This window comes from Fringilla coelebs, assembly GCF_963513975.1.
Source record: "Fringilla coelebs genome assembly, chromosome: 8".
Classification (NCBI taxonomy): domain Eukaryota; kingdom Metazoa; phylum Chordata; class Aves; order Passeriformes; family Fringillidae; genus Fringilla; species Fringilla coelebs.
In genome coordinates, this window is record NC_140066.1 from 31,567,818 (window position 1) to 31,590,504 (window position 22,687).

The following is a 22,687-nucleotide window of genomic DNA, read 5'->3' on the forward strand; positions in this document are numbered from 1 at the left end:
GGGCGGGGGGCGGGAAACGCCTGCCGGGTGCCGGCGATGAGTGTGGGCACGTGCGGGGGGGTGACACGCGCGAAGAACCGGGCCGGGAAGCCCTGGGGACCGCGGGCAGGACAAGCGGAGCCCCGGGCCGCCGCCGCGGGATGGAGCGCGGCACCAGGGCTGCGCCGGGGCCGGGACCGCGGGAGCCCCGAGCATCCCCGGCGGCGGACACCCAACCCCACCGCCCGGGACGCTCTGGCCGGCCCCTGTCCGTGGCCCTGCCCGTGCTCTCCCCCTCCCCGAGGCGGACAGTGGCCGTCCCTCCCTGGGGACCCTACGCGGCTGCGGAGCCGGCGCCAGGTGCGGCGGGGCCGCCCCAGGACTACACGTCCCGGCGTGCCCGGCCCGGCGGGGCCGGCGCCTGCGCGGGGCTGCGGGGCCGCTCCGCGGTGCCACACCCCCGGGGGAGGGAGGCAGGAGCGCCCGAGCCCTCAAACCACCGGGGGAGCCGGCGGGGCGGAGGATGGAGTAGCGGGGCGCGGCGGAGCAGGCAGTGCGGGGAGCGCCGCCTCCGCCCGGGGAGCGCGGGGGAGCGGGCAGGCGGGCGGGGATGATGCGCGGGGGGACAGCGCGCTAGGGGCAGGAGGCGGGTGGTCGCCCGGAGACTCCGCACCTCGGAGTGACGTCCTGCTGCAGTGCCGCTGCCTGCGCTGCCCGAGCTCGTCAATGGAGCTGGAAAACATCGTTGCCAACACCGTTTTGCTGAAAGCCAGGGAAGGTGAGAGAGCGGCGGGAGGGGAGAGGGGGCTGGAGCATCCTTGTCGCAGTCGCCCCTCCGCGGAGCGATGCCCGCGGGATGCGGGCGGGCACCGGTGGGGATGCGCGCCGGTCCCGCCGGCGGCGGCTTTCGGGGTGCCATGTGGCTGTGCCGGCGTTGGAAACGGCTTGTTTGAGACAGAGCCCCGGTGAAAAGGAAAATACCGCTGTTTTTCCCTGTGCGCGGGGGTTTGGGAAAGGAAGTGAATGAGATTGCAGAGATTACAATATTCACCCATCTCTTCCTTCCCCCTTCCCGCCTCCCCCCCTCAAATCTGGTCCCACAGATTGTGCTATTTCAGCGTCTATTGTTAAAGGTCAGCTGCAGATGCATTCATTCAAAAGGGCTTAGCAAATCTGCAAATAGCTTTCCGCGCCGTGTGGTGAGACCGGCAGGATCGTATCGCTTCCCCGTACAGTCATTGCCTTATTCGGCGTTATTAGGTGAGATCATGTTGCTGCAAACATGCCCATTGTTGAGAGCCTGTTTGTCCCCGGCCGGAGCCGGACGGAGGGGCTGGGGCGGGGGTCTCCGAGCGGGGGCTGTCCCCCGCGGCCGCCGCCGCGCTCGGGCACCGGGGATGCTCCGGGCGATGCCGGAGCCGCCGGCGCGGAGCCGCCGCTGCTCGGCGCGGGGCGCCCTGCAAAGACGCTCGGCTGCCGGCTGCGGCGGGTCTCCGGCAGCATTCCCGTCCCGACCCCGACAACCACCGGTGGATCGGGCTCCCGGCGCTTTCTTTCCCCCCGTGGGGAGCGGACGCGGTTTCCTCTCCCCGCGCGGGCGGAAATCCTCCCGCGGGGCGCGGAGCCGGGCGCTGGGCACGGCGGGGCCGGGGCTCGGGGCTCCCCGCGGAGCCCCGTCCGTCCGGGAGCATCTCTCCGGCTGGAGCGGGAGCGCCACGCACAAGCAACACGTCTTACGGCTGCGGCATCGCTGCCAAGACGCGGTCGCCTTCTGTCTGCTCCAGCCCATTTTTATGTTTGTGTTTATTTACTTGCTTGATGCTTAAAATAAGGCATTTTTCCAAGCCCTTGGTCGGAGTTTGTTCCCTGAGAGCACTTGCTGGAGCAGGCGTTTTTAGGTGCGGTACAACCTGCAGCCTGTTCTCCGCCGCCCGCCGGAGCGCTGGAGCTGCCTGCGAGCGAGGCTGGGCACCGCTTGGGTGGGCTTCAGCTCCGGCCACTCTGAAGCTGTGGAACTACGAGGAAAGCAGCGTTCATTTTCTAAGAGAGATCATTCAAATAGTCCGCCCCTGGAGCGATCCTTTTGCTGGGAAAATAACTCAAATTGTAAAATAGTGTTTATATAACTCACAGGCTGTTGAACTTTTGAGGCTTAGCTAAAGAGTAAAGTCCTGAGATCCTCCCAAAAAAGCTCTACAAATAATAAGGGCAAAGGTGTTCAGCAGATCAGTGAATCATAACTTTTTGACTTCTGATGGAGATCTTTTCTGTTGTCATTTTTAATGTTGTGTTGGATGCAGTTGTTGCTACCAGTCATACAATACTGGTTTAGATTTCAGTAGACTTTAGGAATACTTTAAAGGACTGGTATTAATTACAGTTATTGTGTGTTGTTTACAGAGAACTGAAATTTTGCAAGTAATTTTAAATGTGCCGCTCAGTTTTATGGTTCTTTTCTGCCATTCTCAGGAAGATGGTTACAGTCATGTTGCCTTGTTGTGTTAGAGTTTCATTAAAGAAGCTGTTATCTATAATCCAAATGGCAGAAATTGATCAAGATTTTCTTCAAACTACATTGCAAGTGTTCTTTAAACCATGTATGAACCTACTACAACACTTTTTGGAGGCCTGGTGCTAATTTATTTTAAAGCTTTTTTTTTTTTGGAGGGGATATGAAATTCTTTTTAAAGGAAGAACAAGGGCAAACGATGTACCTGACATCAGAGCCACAAGTATTATTGCTGTATGAGATAGGCTGCCACACTTTAGTTATTGTTGCAGGCTGCTGTGAGTAAAGTTGTTTTAAAATTTGCAGTGAGTAATGTAAGTGGCTTTGATTGCAGATGAAGAAGGCAGACAACATATGTAAGACCAAGAGTAAAAGCAAGTTAATATATTGAAGATTATGGGATCTAAAAATAAGTTTGTTCCAGGTTCTGCAGACTCCATCAACAGATTTAGCTGGGTGAATGTGCAGCCAAAGCCAAGTATGTGCCTGTGTGTTTCCACTGGTGAAGTCAAAATCAAAAGCTGTATTAGCTCAATCACTTACTGGTTGGTGCCTGCAATGTGGTCCTTAATGTTAGGAGAAGACAAATGATGGAACAACTCTGCAAATGTGAGTAAAGGCAGAAGTTTTGTCAGAATTGCAAGAACACAAACCTACTCTCAGTAGCAAAGGGAATGTCAAGGAGAGGTTTAGGTCGAGCTGCAGTGTGAAATCCAGCAGAGAGGACATTTGAGGGAGTCAGAAGTAGGGCTGAGTGGCCACCACAAATGTTTTATAGCAAATATTGGTTTAAATTTTGCAACTCTTTTGCTTTGGCCTTGGTAGCTTTTTTTTTTTTCCCCTCTAGTGCCTTGTCTAAGTTCCTTCACCCCTGATGTAAAGTGAGCTTTTTTAGCTGAAGTACCAGGGGGCAAGTTTTATAACTGTTACACAAATACTTGCACTTAAATCCTGATGATCACAATGAGAAGCACACCCAGAATTAACTGATGCCATGTGATACATGAGTAATCTTATTAGAGCAACAAAAAGAGTAAATGTGGTTCACATACAAAAATGCATTTCAGTGAATAATTTGGAACAGAGAATAAATTTCAGGAAATTTTAATATTTTTGCAGAATATGAAGGTTTTGACACAAAATTACACATAAGTTACTTGTTATACTCAGAAGTCTGTCAGTTTGAACATGTAAGAATAGAGATTTACTGCATTTGAAAGTCCATTCATTATTTATTAGGAGTAAATTTATGCTTTTTCCTCAACTGTAATTTCTCATTTCTTGAATGCAAAGTCCCATTTCACAAATCACTAATCCCTTTTCTGACTGAACAGAAAATACATCTGGTTTAATTATAGGAACCAAGTAGGTATTTGGGAACTATCTAGTGTTGCCTGGGGAGAAGAATGAGCTAAGAAGGGAAGAAAGATGAGACTCATAAAAAGAAAATCAAAACAATTGCAGTCATTTTGGGTTGAGTAAGAACCCCAGATTATGAGGTGGTAAAACATTTTTCTGGATCTTCATGGCATCATAGAATGGTTGAGTTGGAAGGGACCTTAAAGCCCATCCAGTGCCACCCCTGCCATGGCAGGGACACCTTCCACTGTCCCAGGTGCTCCCAGCCCTGTCCAGCCTGGCCTTGGGCACTGCCAGGGATCCAGGGGCAGCCACAGCTGCTCTGGGCACCTGTGCCAGGGCCTCACCACCTTCCCAGGGAACAATTCCTTCCCAATATCCCATCCATCCCTGCCCTCTGGCAGTCTAAAGCCATTTCACTGCCCTTTCTTTTCATCAGCTTTCGTGTTCCTGAGTCTCAGCAGTGGTGGCTGGGGCTCAGAACCACCCAGCCAGGAGCACTGGAGATCCACCAGCTGCCAGTCCAGGCTGGCAGGGAGTCCCAGGTCACCTTCCCAATTTGTGATTTGACAGAGGGCATCATCAGAAACAAGGAGCCAGGAGAGACCAAGAACTGAGTCTCCCAAGGTCTCAGAGGAACTTTAATAAGTTCCAGAATTTCAATTGTATCCACAAAGTCTTGAATCTGCCCTTGCCTGTCAAAAGCAATAAGCTGATAAAAGACAAGTCTTTCAAAGAGGCTGATAATTCAACTACAGTGTTTGTAATAAAAATAAACAATATGGTCTGAAAAGCATGACCAAGGCGTGGTGATCACCTGAATACTCTTCCTCATGAACTGTTCCATCCCAGCCATAAGATCAGCCTTCCCCGATGTCTCCTGCTGCTTCTGTGGGCATGAGCTTCCTTAGACAACCCAAAACACATTTCAAAACAGTAATACAACTTGACTTTGAAACTGCAAAATCCTTAAAATTTGTGCAGACAGACAATTCTCACCACTTTGAAGTTCTCATGATAACTCTGATGTCTCATTTAGTCATTAGTTTTAAAGCAGCCACTTTGGAAGATGAACTGTGTTTTTTTGTCAAAACTAGAGTTTCTGAAGCACAAAGATTACCATGTAAAAGGAAAAAAAAATCTTAAACCACTGAAACACAATGCAAATGCTTTTTTCCCTTTTTAGGTAGGCTGGAATTCTAAAATAAGCTTATTTATGGCACCCAAGCAGAGCCTTCTATTGGCCTAGACAAAGGGGGCGACCTTTTATATGCTCAGAATCTTTTGATGCATGCACACTGATGCCATATAACATGCAAAATGTTCATAAATTGCTGTATTTTTAGCTTGCTTTTGTAGGATGATCACAGGAGAGATTTGTGTGTGTCCGTACTGGCAGAAGACAAGCAATAAATCCTAAACATGAAGCGTGGTTGCTTTCCAAGAACTTGGCTGAGGAGCAGTTGGAAAAAGGGCAGGAGAACAATGAAAAGCATATTTTGAAGGAAAGAAGGTGGCTGTAGTGGCAGCCAAAACTCTATGGAGAATATGGTCATTGCAACTTCATTAACCAGTGCACTGAATGCAGAATCTAAGGTCCTGTCCTCCATCCCTTGAAGTAAACCCAAAATGCCTTGGATGAAAAACATTGTGAGCAGAGGAAGCTTCCATGTGGTGTCTCAGTTTAGTTTTCTTTTTAGAGTTCAAGAGAAGCTCACCACTGTAATAACTTCCAAAAAAAGGTATTTCAAGAATGGAGTCAGCCATTGCTTCAGATGCAACAGGGTGCTTTCAAGCAGTAGTTTAAAAAAATTAGTGTCTTGGAACCATTTATTCCTGGGGGAAAAAAGGTGCCTGGAAGAGTCAAGACTATCTCATTATATTTTAATCAAGGAAATTCAGAAAAGAGGATTTTTCAGGCCTTTCTGAAAAGAATGGGCAAGTCTGAATCATGTCAAAGGTTCTTTTTAGAGAAGACAATTAGTTCTGTAGTCACACCTGGCTTAGGGCAAATGTGTGTGTGTAGAACTGGCTTGAAGTATCTCTCTTGTGTTGGTTTTTTTGTATTTTTTGATAGCAGGGCTGATGCAGAGCTGTAGCTGTGCTCTTGGTGGACACTCTGGGGTTCTCCAGTCTGCAGACATGGGCAGCAGGGCTGGGGATGTGGCAATGCTGGAGAAATCCAGAGCTCTTCCATCCAAACTTTTTCACTGGAGGGAGGACCACGCTCTTTCCTGTGTTGTTTGTGGAACTGTTTTGGCCTGATTGCTATCTGTCTTGTTGGGTTTGTAGGCATTAAAAAATATTTAGTAGTGAGCCAGGTTATTAACACAGAGAACCTATTATGTAGTAAAACTTTTAGTACAAATGTTAACTGTGGAGGTTTGAGTAGAACTACTTACATCTGCTCCATTAATCTCACGGGATTGCTTTCCTCAAGTGCAAAATAATAAATCTAAGAAGAGACTGCCTGTCTCTGTTATCAGTATGTTCTTTTTCTGAGAAGGTTTTAACTTAGTGTTGCTGAAATTATCCACTCAGAAAAGAATTTTCAGTACTTATACAAGACATTGACATAACTTTATGACTTTTTTTTGTCTTAGTTAAGAATACTCTGAGAACTTAGTCAGAAACACCCAAAAGAGGGGGTTTTAGTGATGCTCTGCTGAGTGTTGCCAGAGCAGCAGCAGCACGTGGACCCCACCAACCCACATGTCTTTGTGATAAACAGCTGCAGAATGATAATTTTAAACACAGTCATACCCCAAGGTGAGCCTTACCTGTCCATGCCTTTGTCCCTAGTGAGTTGGGTTGGCATGAGCTGCCCCATTTGGAAGGAGAAAATGCTTAAAGAGGAGTTCAGCAGCTCTGACTTTGCTCCTTCAGGCCCTGTGGGTGTGTTACACCTGCTTGGTGGCTGATATTGCTTCCTTTTTCCTTTATACCTGTGGACAGCACAATGTGTTACTCCTGGAAAAAAATACAGGACAAAGACCCCACAATTGCATCCTGGCTGACTTCTTGGAAGATGAGCTCCCTTTCCAGGTACTGCTGTGCTAGCTGAGAGCTGCCAGTGATCTCTTCCCAGCTCAGAGGATGAAGACCTGTGTGCTGAGGACTTGGATGCTTGCAGGGAAGGGTCTGAAGCCCCAGCTGTGTAGTCAGACTTACTGCAGATGTGTTCTGATCCTCACAAACCTCAAAACTGGCTGCCAGGATGGGGCAGAGTAGAGACACCAGTTGTGGTTTTGTTGTTCAGCTGACTGATTCTTCTCCACACTGGTTTTCTGCCAGTGTTACTCTGTGGATGACTTCTGGTTTGTATTGATCCAGGGAAAGCTACAATATCACATCAGGATCCATATTGTTGCACTGAAAAACTTTAAAAGCTGATTGTTTTATCAAAGCAGTTACTGTGCTTATGTAAGAATTCAACCAAATAAACACAGGACAGAAAATTGGGAGTTAGGGATCTAACTCATGCTCATCTGAGATCTTCCCCTGCATCTTTATTTTGAAAATATTCTGTGTGCCGTATGAGTTTTTTGTGTGGCAGTGGGGAAGAAAATAATTGGTTACCCCCTATTTTTACTGGCATGTAATCTAAACAATAACAAGATGATATAATCCTAATATTTCTTTAAGACCACAGGATGTGAAATTAAATTAAAAGGCCAGGAAAATAAAGAACCCTGCAGTTTGATTACACTCAGCTGGATTATCTTTGTAATTATTTTCCTTGGAAGATTTAAAAATGCGTATGGCTTTGTGAAAAAGATTAAGTAGGGGAACCAAAATTAAAGTAAACAATCTAAAGAAAATATTGCAAAGATGATGGGTATTTTACTTAATTAAAAAAAAATGCACCAAGTTGCCTGTTAAAAATGAAAGGATGGAACAAAACACAGGTGAGGAGGAAGATGGATGAGGCTGTTCCACTGGTTCAGCTGCTTCTAGCTCATATAATGTCCTTTCAGACATAGTTAAAAACTGTCAAAAGCAGTTACTTAGGGAAGAAGGGCAGGCTGAAAGGAGCAGAATTACACACAGGTACTCGAGCCTCAATTCAGACCTGGGAGCAAATAATACAAATAGTGAAGGTTGTCTGTGTTCCAGGATGAGAACAGTTATTCACAGAGAAGTTTCTGGTGGTACAGCCAAGGCTGAAAAATGTCTATATCCATCATTTCCAGCACCTAGGGATGTGTTTGCTATGCATGAGTAGTCCCATGGACTTCATGGGCTCTGCTTGCTGGCTGGAAATGCGGCTTGTTTGTGCTCAGGGATCAGCCAGCTCTCACTGCAGCAGAGCTGTTCCAGGCAGTAAAACCACATGGAGAGAGCTGAGGGGAAACTACTGGAAGCCATTGGGAAAGGCCTGCTACGTCATCTTGTCCCTGGTCTGCCATGTACTTCTTAAGGTATGAAACATTTTGGTATAAATATGACTCCATTTATGGGTCTGTGTCTCTAGATTTTTTTTAATGAGCCCAAGAAATCTTGGTTATGTTTTTTGTCTTACTCCCATCTCCTTTACTCATGGAATCCCGCTTGTACAGTTTTCATTTTTCCAGGTACTTTCTGTTCCTCACCAGTTACAGTCTTTGCCAAGCTGAGCAGGATTTGTTCTTTCCTTCTCCCAGCCTGCCAGCTTGGATGGCCCAGCCCAGCTTTTGTGCATTCAGCATTGGAGTTCCCTGCTGGTGGTGGCTTCCTTGGCCACGCGGGGAGGCTGAACCTGCTCCTCGCCCTGCCCCACCTCAGAACCAGCCAGAACAGCTTCTGTGGTGGGGACAGGCCCTGGGGCAGGGGCAGGACCCCCAGGGAATGTCATCAGGGTCTTTCTGGGCAGTTTCTCCCGCTGAGGTTGCTGGTGGAGCTCCCTGTTGTCCCCAGGATGCCGGAGGGGCGGTGAACAAGCTGGAGCAGCTATTTTTTGCCTTGCTTGAGTATTCTCTTGGGTGCCATTGAATGCATGATTTCACTATGAGCCTGGCTTTTCCTGGTAGGCTGAGGTTATGTTGCAAGTTCTAGAAGTTACCGTATTTTTCATACAATACCTCTTTTGCTTCACTGCTCCAAGAGACAATCTTTACCTTGTGTGGGTGTGGGGAATGATGGCTTTGTGGATGCTGTTTGCTGGTTCCCAGTGCTCCTGAACCCATCCCTTTTTCCTAGCATCATTCTCCCAGTAAATGAATCTGGATGATTTTATTTCCTCTCCCTGTTGGAATAGTCCAAACTTTTCTAGACCAAAATTCCCATATTTTGTTCTTCCCACTTCTCTGTCTAGTTTATTTTCCCTGTCTTCTGTTTCTGACACCACCTTTGAATTTGAGAAGTCTTTGATCTACTGTTTAAAACACATTTAATTAGTTTGGATTAAATGTCAGTTTCCTGGCCACATGTAAGGCTTTATGTATTTACACACTCCCATTATCCTTGGTTGCTCTTTGGTCAGTGTTTAGTCTGCGTGACAAGGCTCCTGTCTAAAATTACTGAAACTGTTCTTTTTTTCCTCTCCATGCATGTGTTAGGAGAGACCTTCGTGGCTCTATAGGAAGTCTTTATTTACAATGAAAGCTTTAGACTCTGCCTGCCTCAGAGTTCTTCCTCAATTTTATCTTGTGTGTCCTGGAAAAGGGCCTACCTGCCAGGAGAATGGAAAAATTCTGTAACACTACAGTGGTGTTCACTTAGCAGCATCTGCAGAAGGCACTGATGAAAGATCTCATCTCGTGGGATTAAAAAAAAAAAAGGTTAAAAAAGGAGAGAAATTCAGCTGGAAGAAGAGGAGCTTCAGAATCAAAGGGAAGATGTCAATGATGCCAAGTGAAAACAGCACCAGTGAGTCCTCCGTGACACTCCCGTCAAAATATTCCTGTAGGCAGTGCAAGGGAACTGACACCTTTAACAAGCTGATGAGTTGGAAAGAATGGATGCCAGGCTAAATCATCATTTAGCCAAGGTTGCCAGAATCTCTGTGGAAGATACAGATATGTGTAGATACATATTCATTCATACTGGTGTTGTTTAATGCTTGTCCTTAGCTTTCTGCTGGTTTCATCTTCCTCTTCCCCCTCTGGTTAGGTCTTGTTTCTTCCTGGGGATGAAGATTATATTGGTAATCTCTTTCAGCCAATGTTCTCTCTTCCATCTTCTTCAGTTTTGGTTGTTATGGATGTGGTTTCTTTATTTTCCCAGTGCTCTGGGTCTCTGTGAAGGAGGAGAGGTTTTAGTGAAAAGAGCCCTGGAAATCAATAGGGTTGCTTTTTGTAGGGGTGATCTTGCTACTTGCCCAGCAGGCCTTTCTCCTGCAGCAATCAGTGGAACAATCTGCTTTTTCTCTTCTGTTGCACAAAAATGCAGCTGCTCACCATGCAAGTTTTGCAGAGATTTTACTTGGCTGTCAGTTATGGAAAATTAAGGGAATCTAGACACTCATCCTTAATCTTACTATGAGAGGAAGGACAGTTGCCCAGTGCAACATTTGGAAGCTGTGAAAAAGCTTACAAATACAGGAGTTTGGACTAATCTGTGAATAAACCCTTTCTATCTCCCTCCTTAGCAATTCCACATCTACATTCCATCTTTGCATCGTGGTTTTGTGTTTTCTGAGGATGCCAAATTACAAAGCATACGTTGAGTGAGAATTCCTCCTGAAGCACACATCTGGGAAAGTTTGTGCTTTGTTTATTTCAGCAGCAGCAGCAGAGTTTTTGGGAATAACTATGCAGATGATTTATGTATGATGTAAGGTTCTCTCAGGGTTACCATACACCTGTCCTGGAAGCTTTGTGTGTTTAGTGTGCATCTCCTTTCACTCTTTGCTGGGTGAGAGACAGGAATGGTTCAGGAATGAAAAACACCCACAAAACTTTAGCACTCTGGTTTGGAGAGCTGGTGATGGAACAGAAAAGCATTTGAAGTAAATCTTCTTCTTGTCCCATGTCACTGATGGACCCTGGACAGCAGCAGGTGCCTCTGGAAAGGCTTGGATATCACAATGCCTCCTCAAGCTGATTTTTTCAGCCTCCCATTCAAGAGGCTTACTGAGCAGAAGGGAACCCTGTGGGACATAACAGAGAGATCTATCCTTTGTGAATTTATTAATCCATTTTTTTTTTTTTTTGGATCACATTTCTGCCTTTTTGGCCTGAGCAGCTTTCTGTGGTGATGAGTTCCATCATGTAAGAAAAGCATGCAAGCTTCCCCACATGTGTCCTTCATGAGGGACTTGGTCAATGTATGACTTATGTTTTGGCAGCCTCAGAAAGCAGTCATTGTGAAGACGTGGAAGGGTCTTGGAGGGGGAAGAAAGGGAATTATCCACAAATCAATCAAATATTTCTGGGTTTTTTGCTGTGTTGGTTTGGTTTTAACTTTTTTTTTTTTAACATGTTGATTTCATTGCTTCTGTGATTTATATTAGACCATCCATGATTTTATAACCTTTTATCATGTCCTCTTACAAATAGTGTATCTCCATGCTGAAAGGTCCAAGTCTGTCATCTCTGTCCTCTGCATCTTCTAATTCTGTGTCCTTTTTTTGAATTGGGTGGCCAAAACTACCTGGCACTGTGGTGTGCACTGTGGGCAGTGGCACAGTGATGCTGACCACTTTGTATTTTCTTCTTGTCACCATTTTAACTTGATGTTTGTTTGTGTTTTTCCCCCACTGCCACAAGTATTCATTACTAGGCCTGTTGATGGTGACCTCAGAAATTTGTCTCCTGAGCTGCAATGTTTAATTTGGAGCCCATTGTTTGGTGGATATAGCAAGAGTTGTTTTCTTTCATGAGCAATACTGTGCTGACACAGAATATAGCTTTTTTTTTTTCCTCCTAATTTTTAAGTGATTTAGTACTGCAAAATGCTCCTGCAACTCATTGCAGGCTGTTTTTGTTACAACTGTCCTGAAGAAATTCATCTTGGCAGCAGGTGCCATCTTGTTATTTATCTTTTTTCCAGACCATTTAGAAATACACTGAATAGTCTGAGTCTGGTTGCAGATCTCTGTGGCACCCTGGGAGCAGCCCTGTTCCACTGTCAAATTCTTATCCCTGATTTTCCATCTTGTCAACTGCTCCTGACTCACAGCAGCCCCCCCCTTCAGAAACAGTTTGTTGGGGAAGGTCACTGCCAAGAAAATCACTGTTCAAAAGTGTCAAAATCCACCTGTCCAGGCAGCTGTGAGTACAGCCAACTTCTTCCAGAGGTGGGGAGGAGAAGGGAATGAGAAATGTAGGAATTTGCCAGCTGATGGCAGTGTTTGAAGGAGCCATTCCTGAGACAACTGAAGATTGGCAAAGAAATGAGGGTTGCACCAAGGGCTGAGGGACAAGGTCCCAGGTGAACACTTAAAATGGGCACTGTGGAATGCACCCATCAAACCTCTGAGCCTGTTGTAAGGTCAGTGGTCACCCCTGATGCCCCAGAGGAGTGTGAGACCTGCCAGTGGGCCACTGGCCACAACACACTGAAAAATGAGCCCCCACCCCGTCCCCAAACCCTGCCAGTCATGGGAGCAACAAAAATAAAAGAAATTGAAAGGTGCTTTCAGGTAATTAATCTTTAGGACCTGTACACTAAATACTTGCCTCTGTCCATGCATGCATGCACAGGATCAGCCTCTTCCATCAGACTGCCTAATCCAAAATCTCTAGCAGGTCCCAGGACATTTGTTATTCTGGCTCATGCAGACCTCCAGCTGCAGAATGTTTATTTGGCTGTGAAAAGTCTCTATGAAGTAACAATCTTTGATGGATTCAGCATATTGTTCTCTCTTCCTTTTTTGGGATGCTGTTTGCCTCCAGCTCTCCTGGGGAACACATCTCTCTTTTCTGTGTCTCATAAATACCAGAGGCCACGAAGGGCTGTGGAGGTGGCACAGGTAGGAGCCTGCCCTGCTCAGAGCTTGCCTAAAAGTAATGCTGTAATCTGCCTGCACAACAAGTTAATGTTTAACCTTGCCAGCATTTCAGGCTGCTAATAATTTATCCTTGCTTATTAACAGCTTATGGCTTGAATAATACCACGACACTGGGGTTGTTCGTGGAGGCAAGTGAAGGAAGTAAACTCTGGCTCGTCAGCGTACTTGGGAAAGCAGATAGGGAAATTTATTATTTATTGAGTGACCTCTCCAAGACCTTCGTGTGGTGGTTGATAGAAGCAAACTGGTAATTGCAAAGAGTGAAATAAGTAGAAGGCAGCTTTTAAAAACTTATGGGTGTGCTGTGGAAATGATGCTTTCAAGATGAAGCCTAAGTCTGTATTTTACAAATCTTTTTCAAAGGGATGGTTGGAATATATTTTAAAGCAAACGTTTACCAGCTGTGTGAAGGCATGAAGCTTGTTTAGAAGCCCAGAAATATTTTACAAGGTGAGGACAGAGCATGCTTTTGTTCAGAGTCCCTGGACTAAATTTTAAGAAATACTTACAGATTAAAAAAAATAATAATAAAAAATTCAGCTTTTAGATACAATGAGCTGAGAAGAAATTAAAATAGGGAATTAACTACTGGATATTAAACTCTTTTAAAACATGCATTCTGTACAGGGAAGAGGTAATGTGATAGGTCTGGCATGTTTCTAGGGCCAGATACCAAGGAGAGGACGCAGCAAAGCTTTGACCTCTGCCCTTTGTTCATCTCTTGGCTTGCTGTTATCGCTCAGATCCTGGGATGCAACATCACATCTTAAAGGGGGAATGTAGAAATGCTGCCTGTGAGAACCTGCCAGTGCAGGTGCCAGCTGAAGATGCCATTTTATAAACACTGAAGCAGGTAATAAGTTTCAGATGTGAATAGTCCTATAAGGTGAACAATTTGTTGACAGAGGCAATTTGAACAGTTGCTCATCAGTGAAATTCTTCACATTCCTGGCTCTTGCATTTTTGTATTAAAAAAAAAAAAATCACATTTTGTGTAAGTAGTTAGAGGGCCTGATGCCTTATTCCAGCAGATAATTGTGGGAAGACTGGTTTTTAAGGAGGTTTTGCTTGTTTCATTAAAAAGGTGATGAGATTTGCAGGTGCTTTGCTAACATAGATACGCACTATTACTGTTATCTTTTCATCTGGACTGATTGCAAATCACAGTGACTGTGTTTAAAAAAACACAAACAAGTGATGTATTAACTCCTCTAATATCTCATGGCAGATGGAGTTTCATTTGACCTTATGATGTTAGTAGATGATGTTCAGGTGGAGGATAAAGCTAAGTTTTAGGATTGCAAAGTTTTGCACAGGAGTGAACTTTGCTTTTTATAAATCTTACTGTTTTCCTCTAGGGAGGGGGAAGAGGGAGAGAAATAGCTTGACAGGAATCAGTTGTTTTGATTTTAGATAATGTGAGGAAACGGTATCTTCCAATAAATACAGATTTTATTAAAGTTGAATACTGTGACAAATAGTTTAGTCTTAGAACATCACATTTGGTATGTAAGCAGAGCAACTCCACTGAGATTTATTTGAGTGCATTGCTAAGATTAATGAAATATACTTTGTAAAGAAGGGCAATGATTCACTGAGTAAAAATAGGCAGCATCTTAAAGACCTTGTAAACACAGCTATTAATTTTACAACTAGAATCTTACACTCTTTGTCTTAGTCTGAGAATAATGCCACTGCATTCCCTGACACTATTCAGTGAGTACAAATTCAGCTCTTAAATAGATTTTAAAACAGATTCTGACAGTGGCCACAGTTGCATTTTTGTTTGCATGCTTTGTCCATGCTTTGGAACAGCTTCATGATACTTCTGCTGTATAAAATATTAATCTCTTCCCTCTTAAGCCATCACCCACACCACAAATCCTGCTTGATACACTTGCTGCAGACAGTGATGACAATACAAAAGGAGCTACAACTGACATGTCCCTACTTTTCTACCTACTTATTTCAGGATTTAGCAGTCTAGAAAGTACTCCTTGGTGTGAGGCACTAAGTCCCCCCCATTTTTGATTGTGCTTGATGCTTAGTTTGATGCTATAGTTCATGTTTGATTTGAGAGAAGGGAAATCTCTTCCCCCTTCTCTTCCTCTCAGGTCTTGTAATTTTTATTCATTCTTTTCAGTATGAGAGAGAAGCTTTCTTTAGCTTGACACACCTTTGTGTTGATCTTTCCAACAGCTCCTGTCTTGATCTTCTGCATGAGGTGTATATTTGTTTTCTTTCAAAAGAAGGAAGCCTCAAAATTTGGGCAGTAGGCAAAGGCTCAATTCAAGCTCAATGATATTATTTCTTTTTTAATGGAACATGGCAAAGTCACCATCATTTTCCATTGAACCCACTGGCTAGGAGTGTCTTTTTTTCTTCTAAGCTAAAAGCACAAGAAAGCATATTTGGTGCCAATTCCTTTAATTTATGAGAAATAAGCTCACTGTTCATGCAGGAATATTAATAATCACTTTATATCAATGGGCTAAGCACAGCAATCACAACTAAAATTTACTGAACTATGTGAATTCTGTAGGGTTTTTAAAATTTTCGTCTCACCCTTGTGATTTACTGTTTTTTACCATTCTTGCAGGGTCCTGAACCCCTATTTTTAGACTAAAAGCAAGATTCCAGGAATTTATCTCCATGAAAAGACAGTAGCCTGACTATAGGAAGAATCAGTCCAGTTGCCCAGACTGGTATTTGGATATTTAAAACATAATCAAATGCTTAGGCTTTCATGTCAATCTGTAATAACTGGCACAGACCTCAGTGTAATTTGTGCTCTGACTCCCCCTTGTTTTTAGCAGTGTTATTTGACAAGCAGCTCCTTTTCTGGCCAGGGTAACCCACATACCAACCACTACAACGTGGTGAGAAGTGATGGGACGTGACCTTGGTGGTGAACACCCTCATTTGTAAATGTTCCTCTCTGTGGCCATCTACCTCTGCCTGTTCTCTCACTGAACATGCTTTTCATGAAGGAATAGCAGCACTTTTTGGGTAAGGTGCAGATCCCTTAGAGGATGCTGTAGCTGGTCTTTTGAGTGGTGGGAATTACTTTCCCTGCAGTGCCCTGGGGCTCAGCCCCCTTCCCTCTCTGCCTGGGAAGGGGCAGGGGGACAGGGCTCAGGGTATGGCCCCTTCATCCAGCCCCTGCGAGCAAGAAACTTCCAGTCTAGGAGACATATCAGGGACTCACAGCTGTTTAAGAGGGGTCTGGGGTCAGTTAGAGAATGAGCAATTTTTCTAACTGTGAGTAAATCCTGCACCTGGAAAGAGGAAAGGGCTCAGGAGACTGAAACTGGAGCAGAGCAGGCCACCAAGCCCCATTCACAGTTGTGTATCCCAGCACTGGCAGAGATTTTTTTTCCTGCCTTTTAAGTTGTGATGGATGAGGCTGGAGAACAGGAGAATGGTCTCTACCACCAGTTAACTTGGTGCATCTGAGTCAACTGTTTAATCTTTCACGGTCAAAACCTCTTCTGCAACCGAGCTGTGTTGTGTAAAGCAGCTGAACTTAAGGATCTAATAAAGGAATATTAATGCAGGTGTCTCTGTTACATGGAAAACAGAGTGTGCAATGACGTCCCCTTCTGCTGTGGAGCAGCATGTGGTTTTTATTTTCTGTGTATAAATCAGCATATTTTATTTGTTTTGGAGTAATTTGTAATACGTGGATCAGTGTATTCTACAGGAATTTACACTAATTATTCAGGAATGATCCCTTATTTAATTGTTAGGACTAATTTTTCAGCCTGGTTCTTCCATTAGCTGTGCCATGTAAGCAAATTTTAAAAAAATGCATGTCATCATTAATTATCTTACAGAGGAGTCATGAGTAATGCCACTCTGATGTCTGAGCAGATCAAGGAACATTCCTGTAGCTGACACCCTGGGAACTTTCCCTTTGAAGTCACTGTAGACTTTGGCTGATTGAAAACCTCAGGACAATGTCCATGTTGGTCTTTCTTCTCAAGTTAAACCAGGTGAATTCTTTCTGCTTCTTCGTGACATTTTTTTGACATAACTGCATATCATGTTCTTCCTGAGACACTGAAACCAAGCATGCCTCACATTTTCTTAAGTATCTGTATTTGACCACCAAAATTTGTAATTTTTCTTTCTAGGAATGGCTTAATGAAATTCTTGGAAGTTTTCTGAAAGCTTTTGAAAATCCCGGTTTGCTTTCTCAGTTTTGGGCAGCTCTGTGCTGACGTGTGAAAGGGAATGTGCACATACCTTAAGGGTGATAGCAGTACTCCTGCAAAGTTCATAAGCTTACAGTTAGCTCACATATATTGAATTCAACAACAGTTAAAAGCATATAGGTATGGAAAGCCTTCTGTAGACCCTTAACTTTTCTTTACAAATCTGGCTCCTAGAGGCTGTGTCGACAGCTCAGTAATTTTACAGAAGTGACCATTGGTGTTTCCTGCCCTCCTTATGAACTTCAAAAATATTCAGTGTTTACCTCTGATGATAGGAGCGCTCCAGATGCAGAATCCTTTAGTGCTGCTCAGTACTGGCAAGCACGAGGGAAGAGGATGCAGCCTGTTCCCTGAGCAGCCTAAAGCTTTACTTTACTTTTACTTTTATCCATGGGCCCAGGTGGGCAGAGTGCAGAGTGAGGAGCAGCCTCTTGCTTGTGTTCCCACAGAGCTTCTGAGCAAGAGAAGGCAGCAGAAGGGCCCTGGAGGCTGTTGATCACTGCACTCACAAATCTCAGCTCCCCACTGCAGCAGCCATTTGCAGCCCATGAGGTTAATTCACCTTATTTCACCTCACCTCCTGGTTATAACCAGTTGAGAAAGCTGTCCTCTCATGCAGCTTCAAATTCTTGCAAGAATTTGAATTTGAAGAATTGCAAGAATAAGAATTTGAAACTGCAAATTATTCTTTTATTCTTTATTCTATTAAAGGCAGCTGGGAGAGCCTTTTGCCATGGCTGTCACGAGGGGAAAGTGTGTGTTGGTTGTAGGGCTGCTGGTTTCCTCCAAACAATTTACCCAAGCAGATTAAGATCTGAGATTTTCCAAAGTACAAGTGCAATAAAATACGGTGGAAAACAAGAGCTCCTGCAATACTGTGGCTACCTGCTGTAGTCACCAGGGAATTTAGACAGCACATGCTGCCCACCCTATCTGACAGCAGTGGGATTCAAATCTTGGTTTGCATCAACAAACTCATTCACAATAAAAACAAAAGAACTGCTCTGGAAAGCATTAAAGAAAAAGCTGTGTGGGAACCCACAGCTTCTCAGGGGAAGGAGTGGAAAGAAGGAAGAGAAAACCCTGGGGCCTTTGCTCCCAAATGATAAAAGCCCAGACTCCACGTGTTGCCTGCAGGGAGGTTCAGTCGTGTTGGGAGCACGGTGCCAGCGCCCAGAGCAGTGAGTGGGGCTCCCTCTGGATAAACCAGCTGCAGCTTGGTGTGTGCCACTGCCACTCTGCCTTCCCTGAGGCTGCTCAAATACCAGCATGCATCAAAAAGATAGTGCTGATAGCAAGTTTCATTTGCAGCCCGCTCTTTTAAAGGGAGTGAAGGTTTTCAGGCAGTTTAGGGCTTGGCCAAGCTTTACATGCACACAGGTGCCTCCCTGTGATCTGCAGAGGTTGTGAGTGAATGGCTCCCAGCAATAATTGCTGCCAGTGAAATATGGAGCTAATAAATGCCTGCAGTTAGCAGCAAACTGAATAACGTATTCTAAATAGTAAGAATAGTGTTTGAACTCCCAGAAGTGTAACAACATGTAGCTGTAGACTTTGTTAATGAATAATTACAGTGTAAAATTAAGCATATGGAAAATATTTCCATTTCTGTTTTCTGATTTATAACTTACTTTAAGCACTTTGGGACAATGTTCTTTCCTGCAAAGGAAAATCACTGGTGTATGGACAGGTTATTAAAGAGATTTGATTTTCACTTTTGAACATGACTTTATTCCCCAAACCCTTATGTGTGGGGAAATGTATACATGTGAGTAGTTCATCTTGCTTCAAAGCAGAACACATCTGGCTTCAGAGTCCACCTCTGGAAGGTGACTTAGAAGAAAACCTGTAAGAATTTCAAAAATTCTTTTTAAATCTTTGTATCATTAGACAGTCATCCCCAAGTGAGTCTGCTTTAAGGTCTAGTCTGGGACCCGTTTCCAAAGTATATGAACACCAGTAGGTTTTGCCAGTTGGCAGCCTGGGACCTGAAATATCTGTTATTACTTAGTGGAAGTACACCATGCTACAGACTGTGATTTAGAAGGCTGGTGTTTGCAAATAATTTATGAAAACTTTCTTTTGTTTCCTCTTGTAAAAATTTATAATTCAGCTGCTGCCCAGGGTGTTGTTAAGCTTGAGGGTATTAAGTGTTGCAATATTTCTGGTTTAAAATCACAGTTTTAATGCATTTTAGGAGTTTCAAACTCCAAAAGCATTCTCGGAACACGGAACATTTCTCATTACCAAAACTGATGCTGAAATAAACTTTTTTTTTTTTTAAGTGAGTAACCCAGCTCAGTCTGTGGTGTCCCATAAAACCTTTCAATTTGGGGGATGGAGTGATATGTAAGGAACAGGCTCCCAGGCTTAGGACAAAATGTTTTGATGCTGCTGATGCTGCAGATGGAATTCTTTCTTAAATACTTTAACATCAGTGTAACTGGCATTTTGGCATCACTACCTTACATTGCTCTGTGTCAAGTCGGGGTATTATTTTATTTGATTTAGGAAATTTATTTTATTTGGTGTTTGTGCAGCTCCTGTTTATGAAGGATACCATAGACTGGGCTCCTCAGCCTAAGACAAATACCAGTGGAATCTGGTGGAAAATGCACAGCCTTAATAGATGTGCTGGTATGCCCTGTTGAATTTTGTTGTTGTATTTATTTTGCTCAGAAAGAGAAAACAAGTAATTAGCCAAGAAAGCTCACAGCTGCATAGCACACTCCCCTCTCTCCTATATACACACAGTTTATTGGTATACACAAAACTGGCACTAATGAAACATAAATAGATCCTTTTCCTGTATGGAAAAGACTTCAGCATTGAAAGGGAATGAAAGCAATGGGATTCTTTGGAAATCCCAGTTATTTGGATTCCCAGTTCGGGTGTTAGGCTCTAAAGCCCTCTGTGGTTCCATACATGGTATGAAGTCTTCCTGGGTTTCTTGTTTTTTGTTTTTTCTTTGTTTTATGTGTTTGTTTAAACCTGTTGGGAGATGGGCTCCTTTTTCTGGATTTCTGTAACCACATTATTTGTTGCTTTCAGCAGCCACCCCCTCTTCCAGAATCAAAGCTCCTCCTCTTTGCAGCAGCCATGGAGCCTCCAGCTGTGTTCAGTGACTTTCACCCCAAAAACAACAGCCAGGTCCCAGCTCCTTTGATTGTGTTCAGCCCCCATTTTAACTTCTTGCCTCAGTTCCTAAAAGCAGTGCTGTGCAGGAGGCTTGGCAGCCCTGAGCAGTGCTGTTCACACCATGGTCTCTCCCAAGCTAAAATAGCCCCACTTGCAGACCTGGCTGAGCACCAGGTCTCAGCCACTGGCTGTCACATCTCTTCTGTCCTCTCCTGCTTCTCTGAGCAAAATTCCATCACGTCCTCTGTCCTTTCTTCACCTACAGCTCCTGTCAAGATTATTGTTTTGAGAAGCTCAGCAGCAATGTCATGAAGTCATGGCTTTTATTTCTAGGCCTCCCTTACGTTTCTGGTCAGAGATGCCTCACGTTCCAGGAATAGTAGGGTCTGCACCATGGTACTCTGTGCTCTTCAGGACCTTGAATAAAATTCAAAAAGACCTTCTGCATTTTATTTTAAAAGGGAGAAAGGTGATCTGGCTTCAAATAAGACAGGTTGGATTCACTTACATAGACTTCATGCAATGTGGCAGCATCCTACCCTTCCAAACCCTCCCAGCAGGAACAAGCTAATGAATTCCCCATTACTGTTCTCTTAGAGCAGCTCAGAAGTTGATAGTTTTCTCCTTTAGTGAAACACATTTACTTTCAAATTCTGTCTTTTTTTTTACAATTACTTTTCTGCTCAGGCAGTCCCTTGACATCACTAGAAAACCTCCTCTGAACACCTTAACCTCCTCTTTGAGAAGTCCATGCAGTTGGTTAGGGAGGTGCTAGCCCAAGCTCAGCCCTACCTTTCCTGTTATCTAGTAGAATCCCCTTATTCAGACTTTCTGCACGTTGTGTGGAATTTCCTCTTCTGTCTGCCTGAATTTTTGGAGAGCCTTAAGCACTGGCAGTGGCTCTGCAAAATTTTTCTGGGGAGCTTGGTAGAAGCTGAGCTGGAAAGGTGAATTATAACGGGAGTAAAGAAGATAACATCACATAATTCCCCAGGAGATTCAGGTTCTGCTCTCACTTTGCCTGGAGCTGATGGACCCTCAGCTCCACAGAGCTGCTCTCAGTGACTCCCTAAGGGCTCTTCAGTCTTTAAACCCCCCCACCTCTGTCTCAGAAAATCTTCCTTTTCCAGTATGTGCACTGCAGCAGGAAGGTGGAGGGTGGCTTATAGATAAAGATAAATTTTCAAGGCGTTTGTTCTTCCTATAGGCAGAGGTATTGTACACAGGAATAATTCAACTCCCCCCCCACAACTGTTCGTGTTTCATGGTGACAAATTTGAAAGGTACCAGTGACTAAGTTAGATAAACTTTGAAATGCCTAATTGTTCTGTTTTTCGAACGCACCCTCGCAGTAATGTTCAGTGCTTTAATAACAGTTTCCTTAGAAAGTTCAAAATGTTTTACATGTCACGATGCCAGAAAAATCGGCTTGTAGGGAAACAAAACAAATATGTCATTCTTAATGGGAAAGGTCACTTTTCTATCCCTTCCTCCTACCTGCTGGAAAGAGTTATTTAACTGTGTGTGTTTGGCCATGTGAAGTGGTGCCCCCTCAAGCTTTTCTGCCTGTTGGTGCAGAGAGTTTCAGTCTCTTATCACGGCCCTTGGCTCCTGTGTGTGTGTGGAAACAGCTGTTGCCACATCTTTATCGTGGAGCCATGAGCAGCCCTGGTGAGCAGCAGCCAGGGGAGCCTCGCTGGCCGCAGCAGATTGGGGCAGATCGAGGGTGAGTCGGTCCCTGCACGGCTCACGGAGCCTTATCTGCCCAGGACCTGGGCCAGGCTGCACGGAGCTCTCCTTTGTTTTCTCTTCTCACAGGGCTCCTGTCCCCACCAAAAGTGTGGCCTTCGAGTGCAGCGGGCAGTCACGTAAGAAAAAACATCAGGGAAATGCTGGAGCAGGGATAAGAAGAGGACGTAGGCTGGTGATGAGATCTGAACTGTGCGTGCTTGGCAGGCTCATGAGGTGGCTGAGCCTAATCAGAGACTGGCCAGGCACTGTTCAGGGGGACAATCGGTGTCCCCAGGAACACAATGGGAGGGGAACTACGTCCTCTCACGCACACAGAGGGAGGAAGCCTCCACTTGACAGAGGGGATATTTTAACTGCAGTTATTTTCCCCAGTTTCGCCGCTGCTCGTTGGCAAAGAGGCTTCAGATCTCTCTCAAAGCAGTCAGAGGAAGTGCAGTTACAGAAAAAGATCAAAATGGGCAATCACTGAATAGCTGCATTTCCATCCTGTCTTTGTATGACACATGTTCTTCCTACATACAGGCACAGGGCTGTGCAGTCAGTGACAGTTCCAGAGAATTAGTCCTTTTGCACTGATGGCTGAAACCACTCCGAGTTTGTGCAGGAGATGCCAACACTTTCTTCCTGGCTGTGATTGCTCTCCCTTTGCTGCAGCCTTTCTCAGCTGGCTTTGCTGTGATAAACTCTGGTCCACAAACTCTCCTTCCAGTGCCATCACCCCACCTTTGCCTCATGGTACAGTCTGACATGTACCTGACCATCATCCTTGTTTTATGTCATTTGTAGCACTCAATTCCCATA

The 22,687-nt window shown here is 44.6% G+C and overlaps 1 protein-coding gene across 3 annotated transcripts in view; it reads left to right on the plus strand.

The window, feature by feature from the left end:
- Window positions 1-623: 623 nt before the first annotated feature.
- The window catches only part of GRK5 (G protein-coupled receptor kinase 5), a 146,862-nt gene continuing 124,798 nt past the window's right edge, over window positions 624-22,687 (plus strand). For all 3 annotated transcript variants that reach the window (XR_014616364.1, XM_084210818.1, XM_084210819.1), the window contains exon 1: window positions 624-757. Coding sequence is in view for 2 of the 3 variants with exons in the window: in XM_084210818.1 (XP_084066944.1) it covers window positions 706-757 (52 nt within the window). In the remaining variant the exon portion in view is untranslated. The remainder of the gene's footprint in view (window positions 758-22,687) is intronic.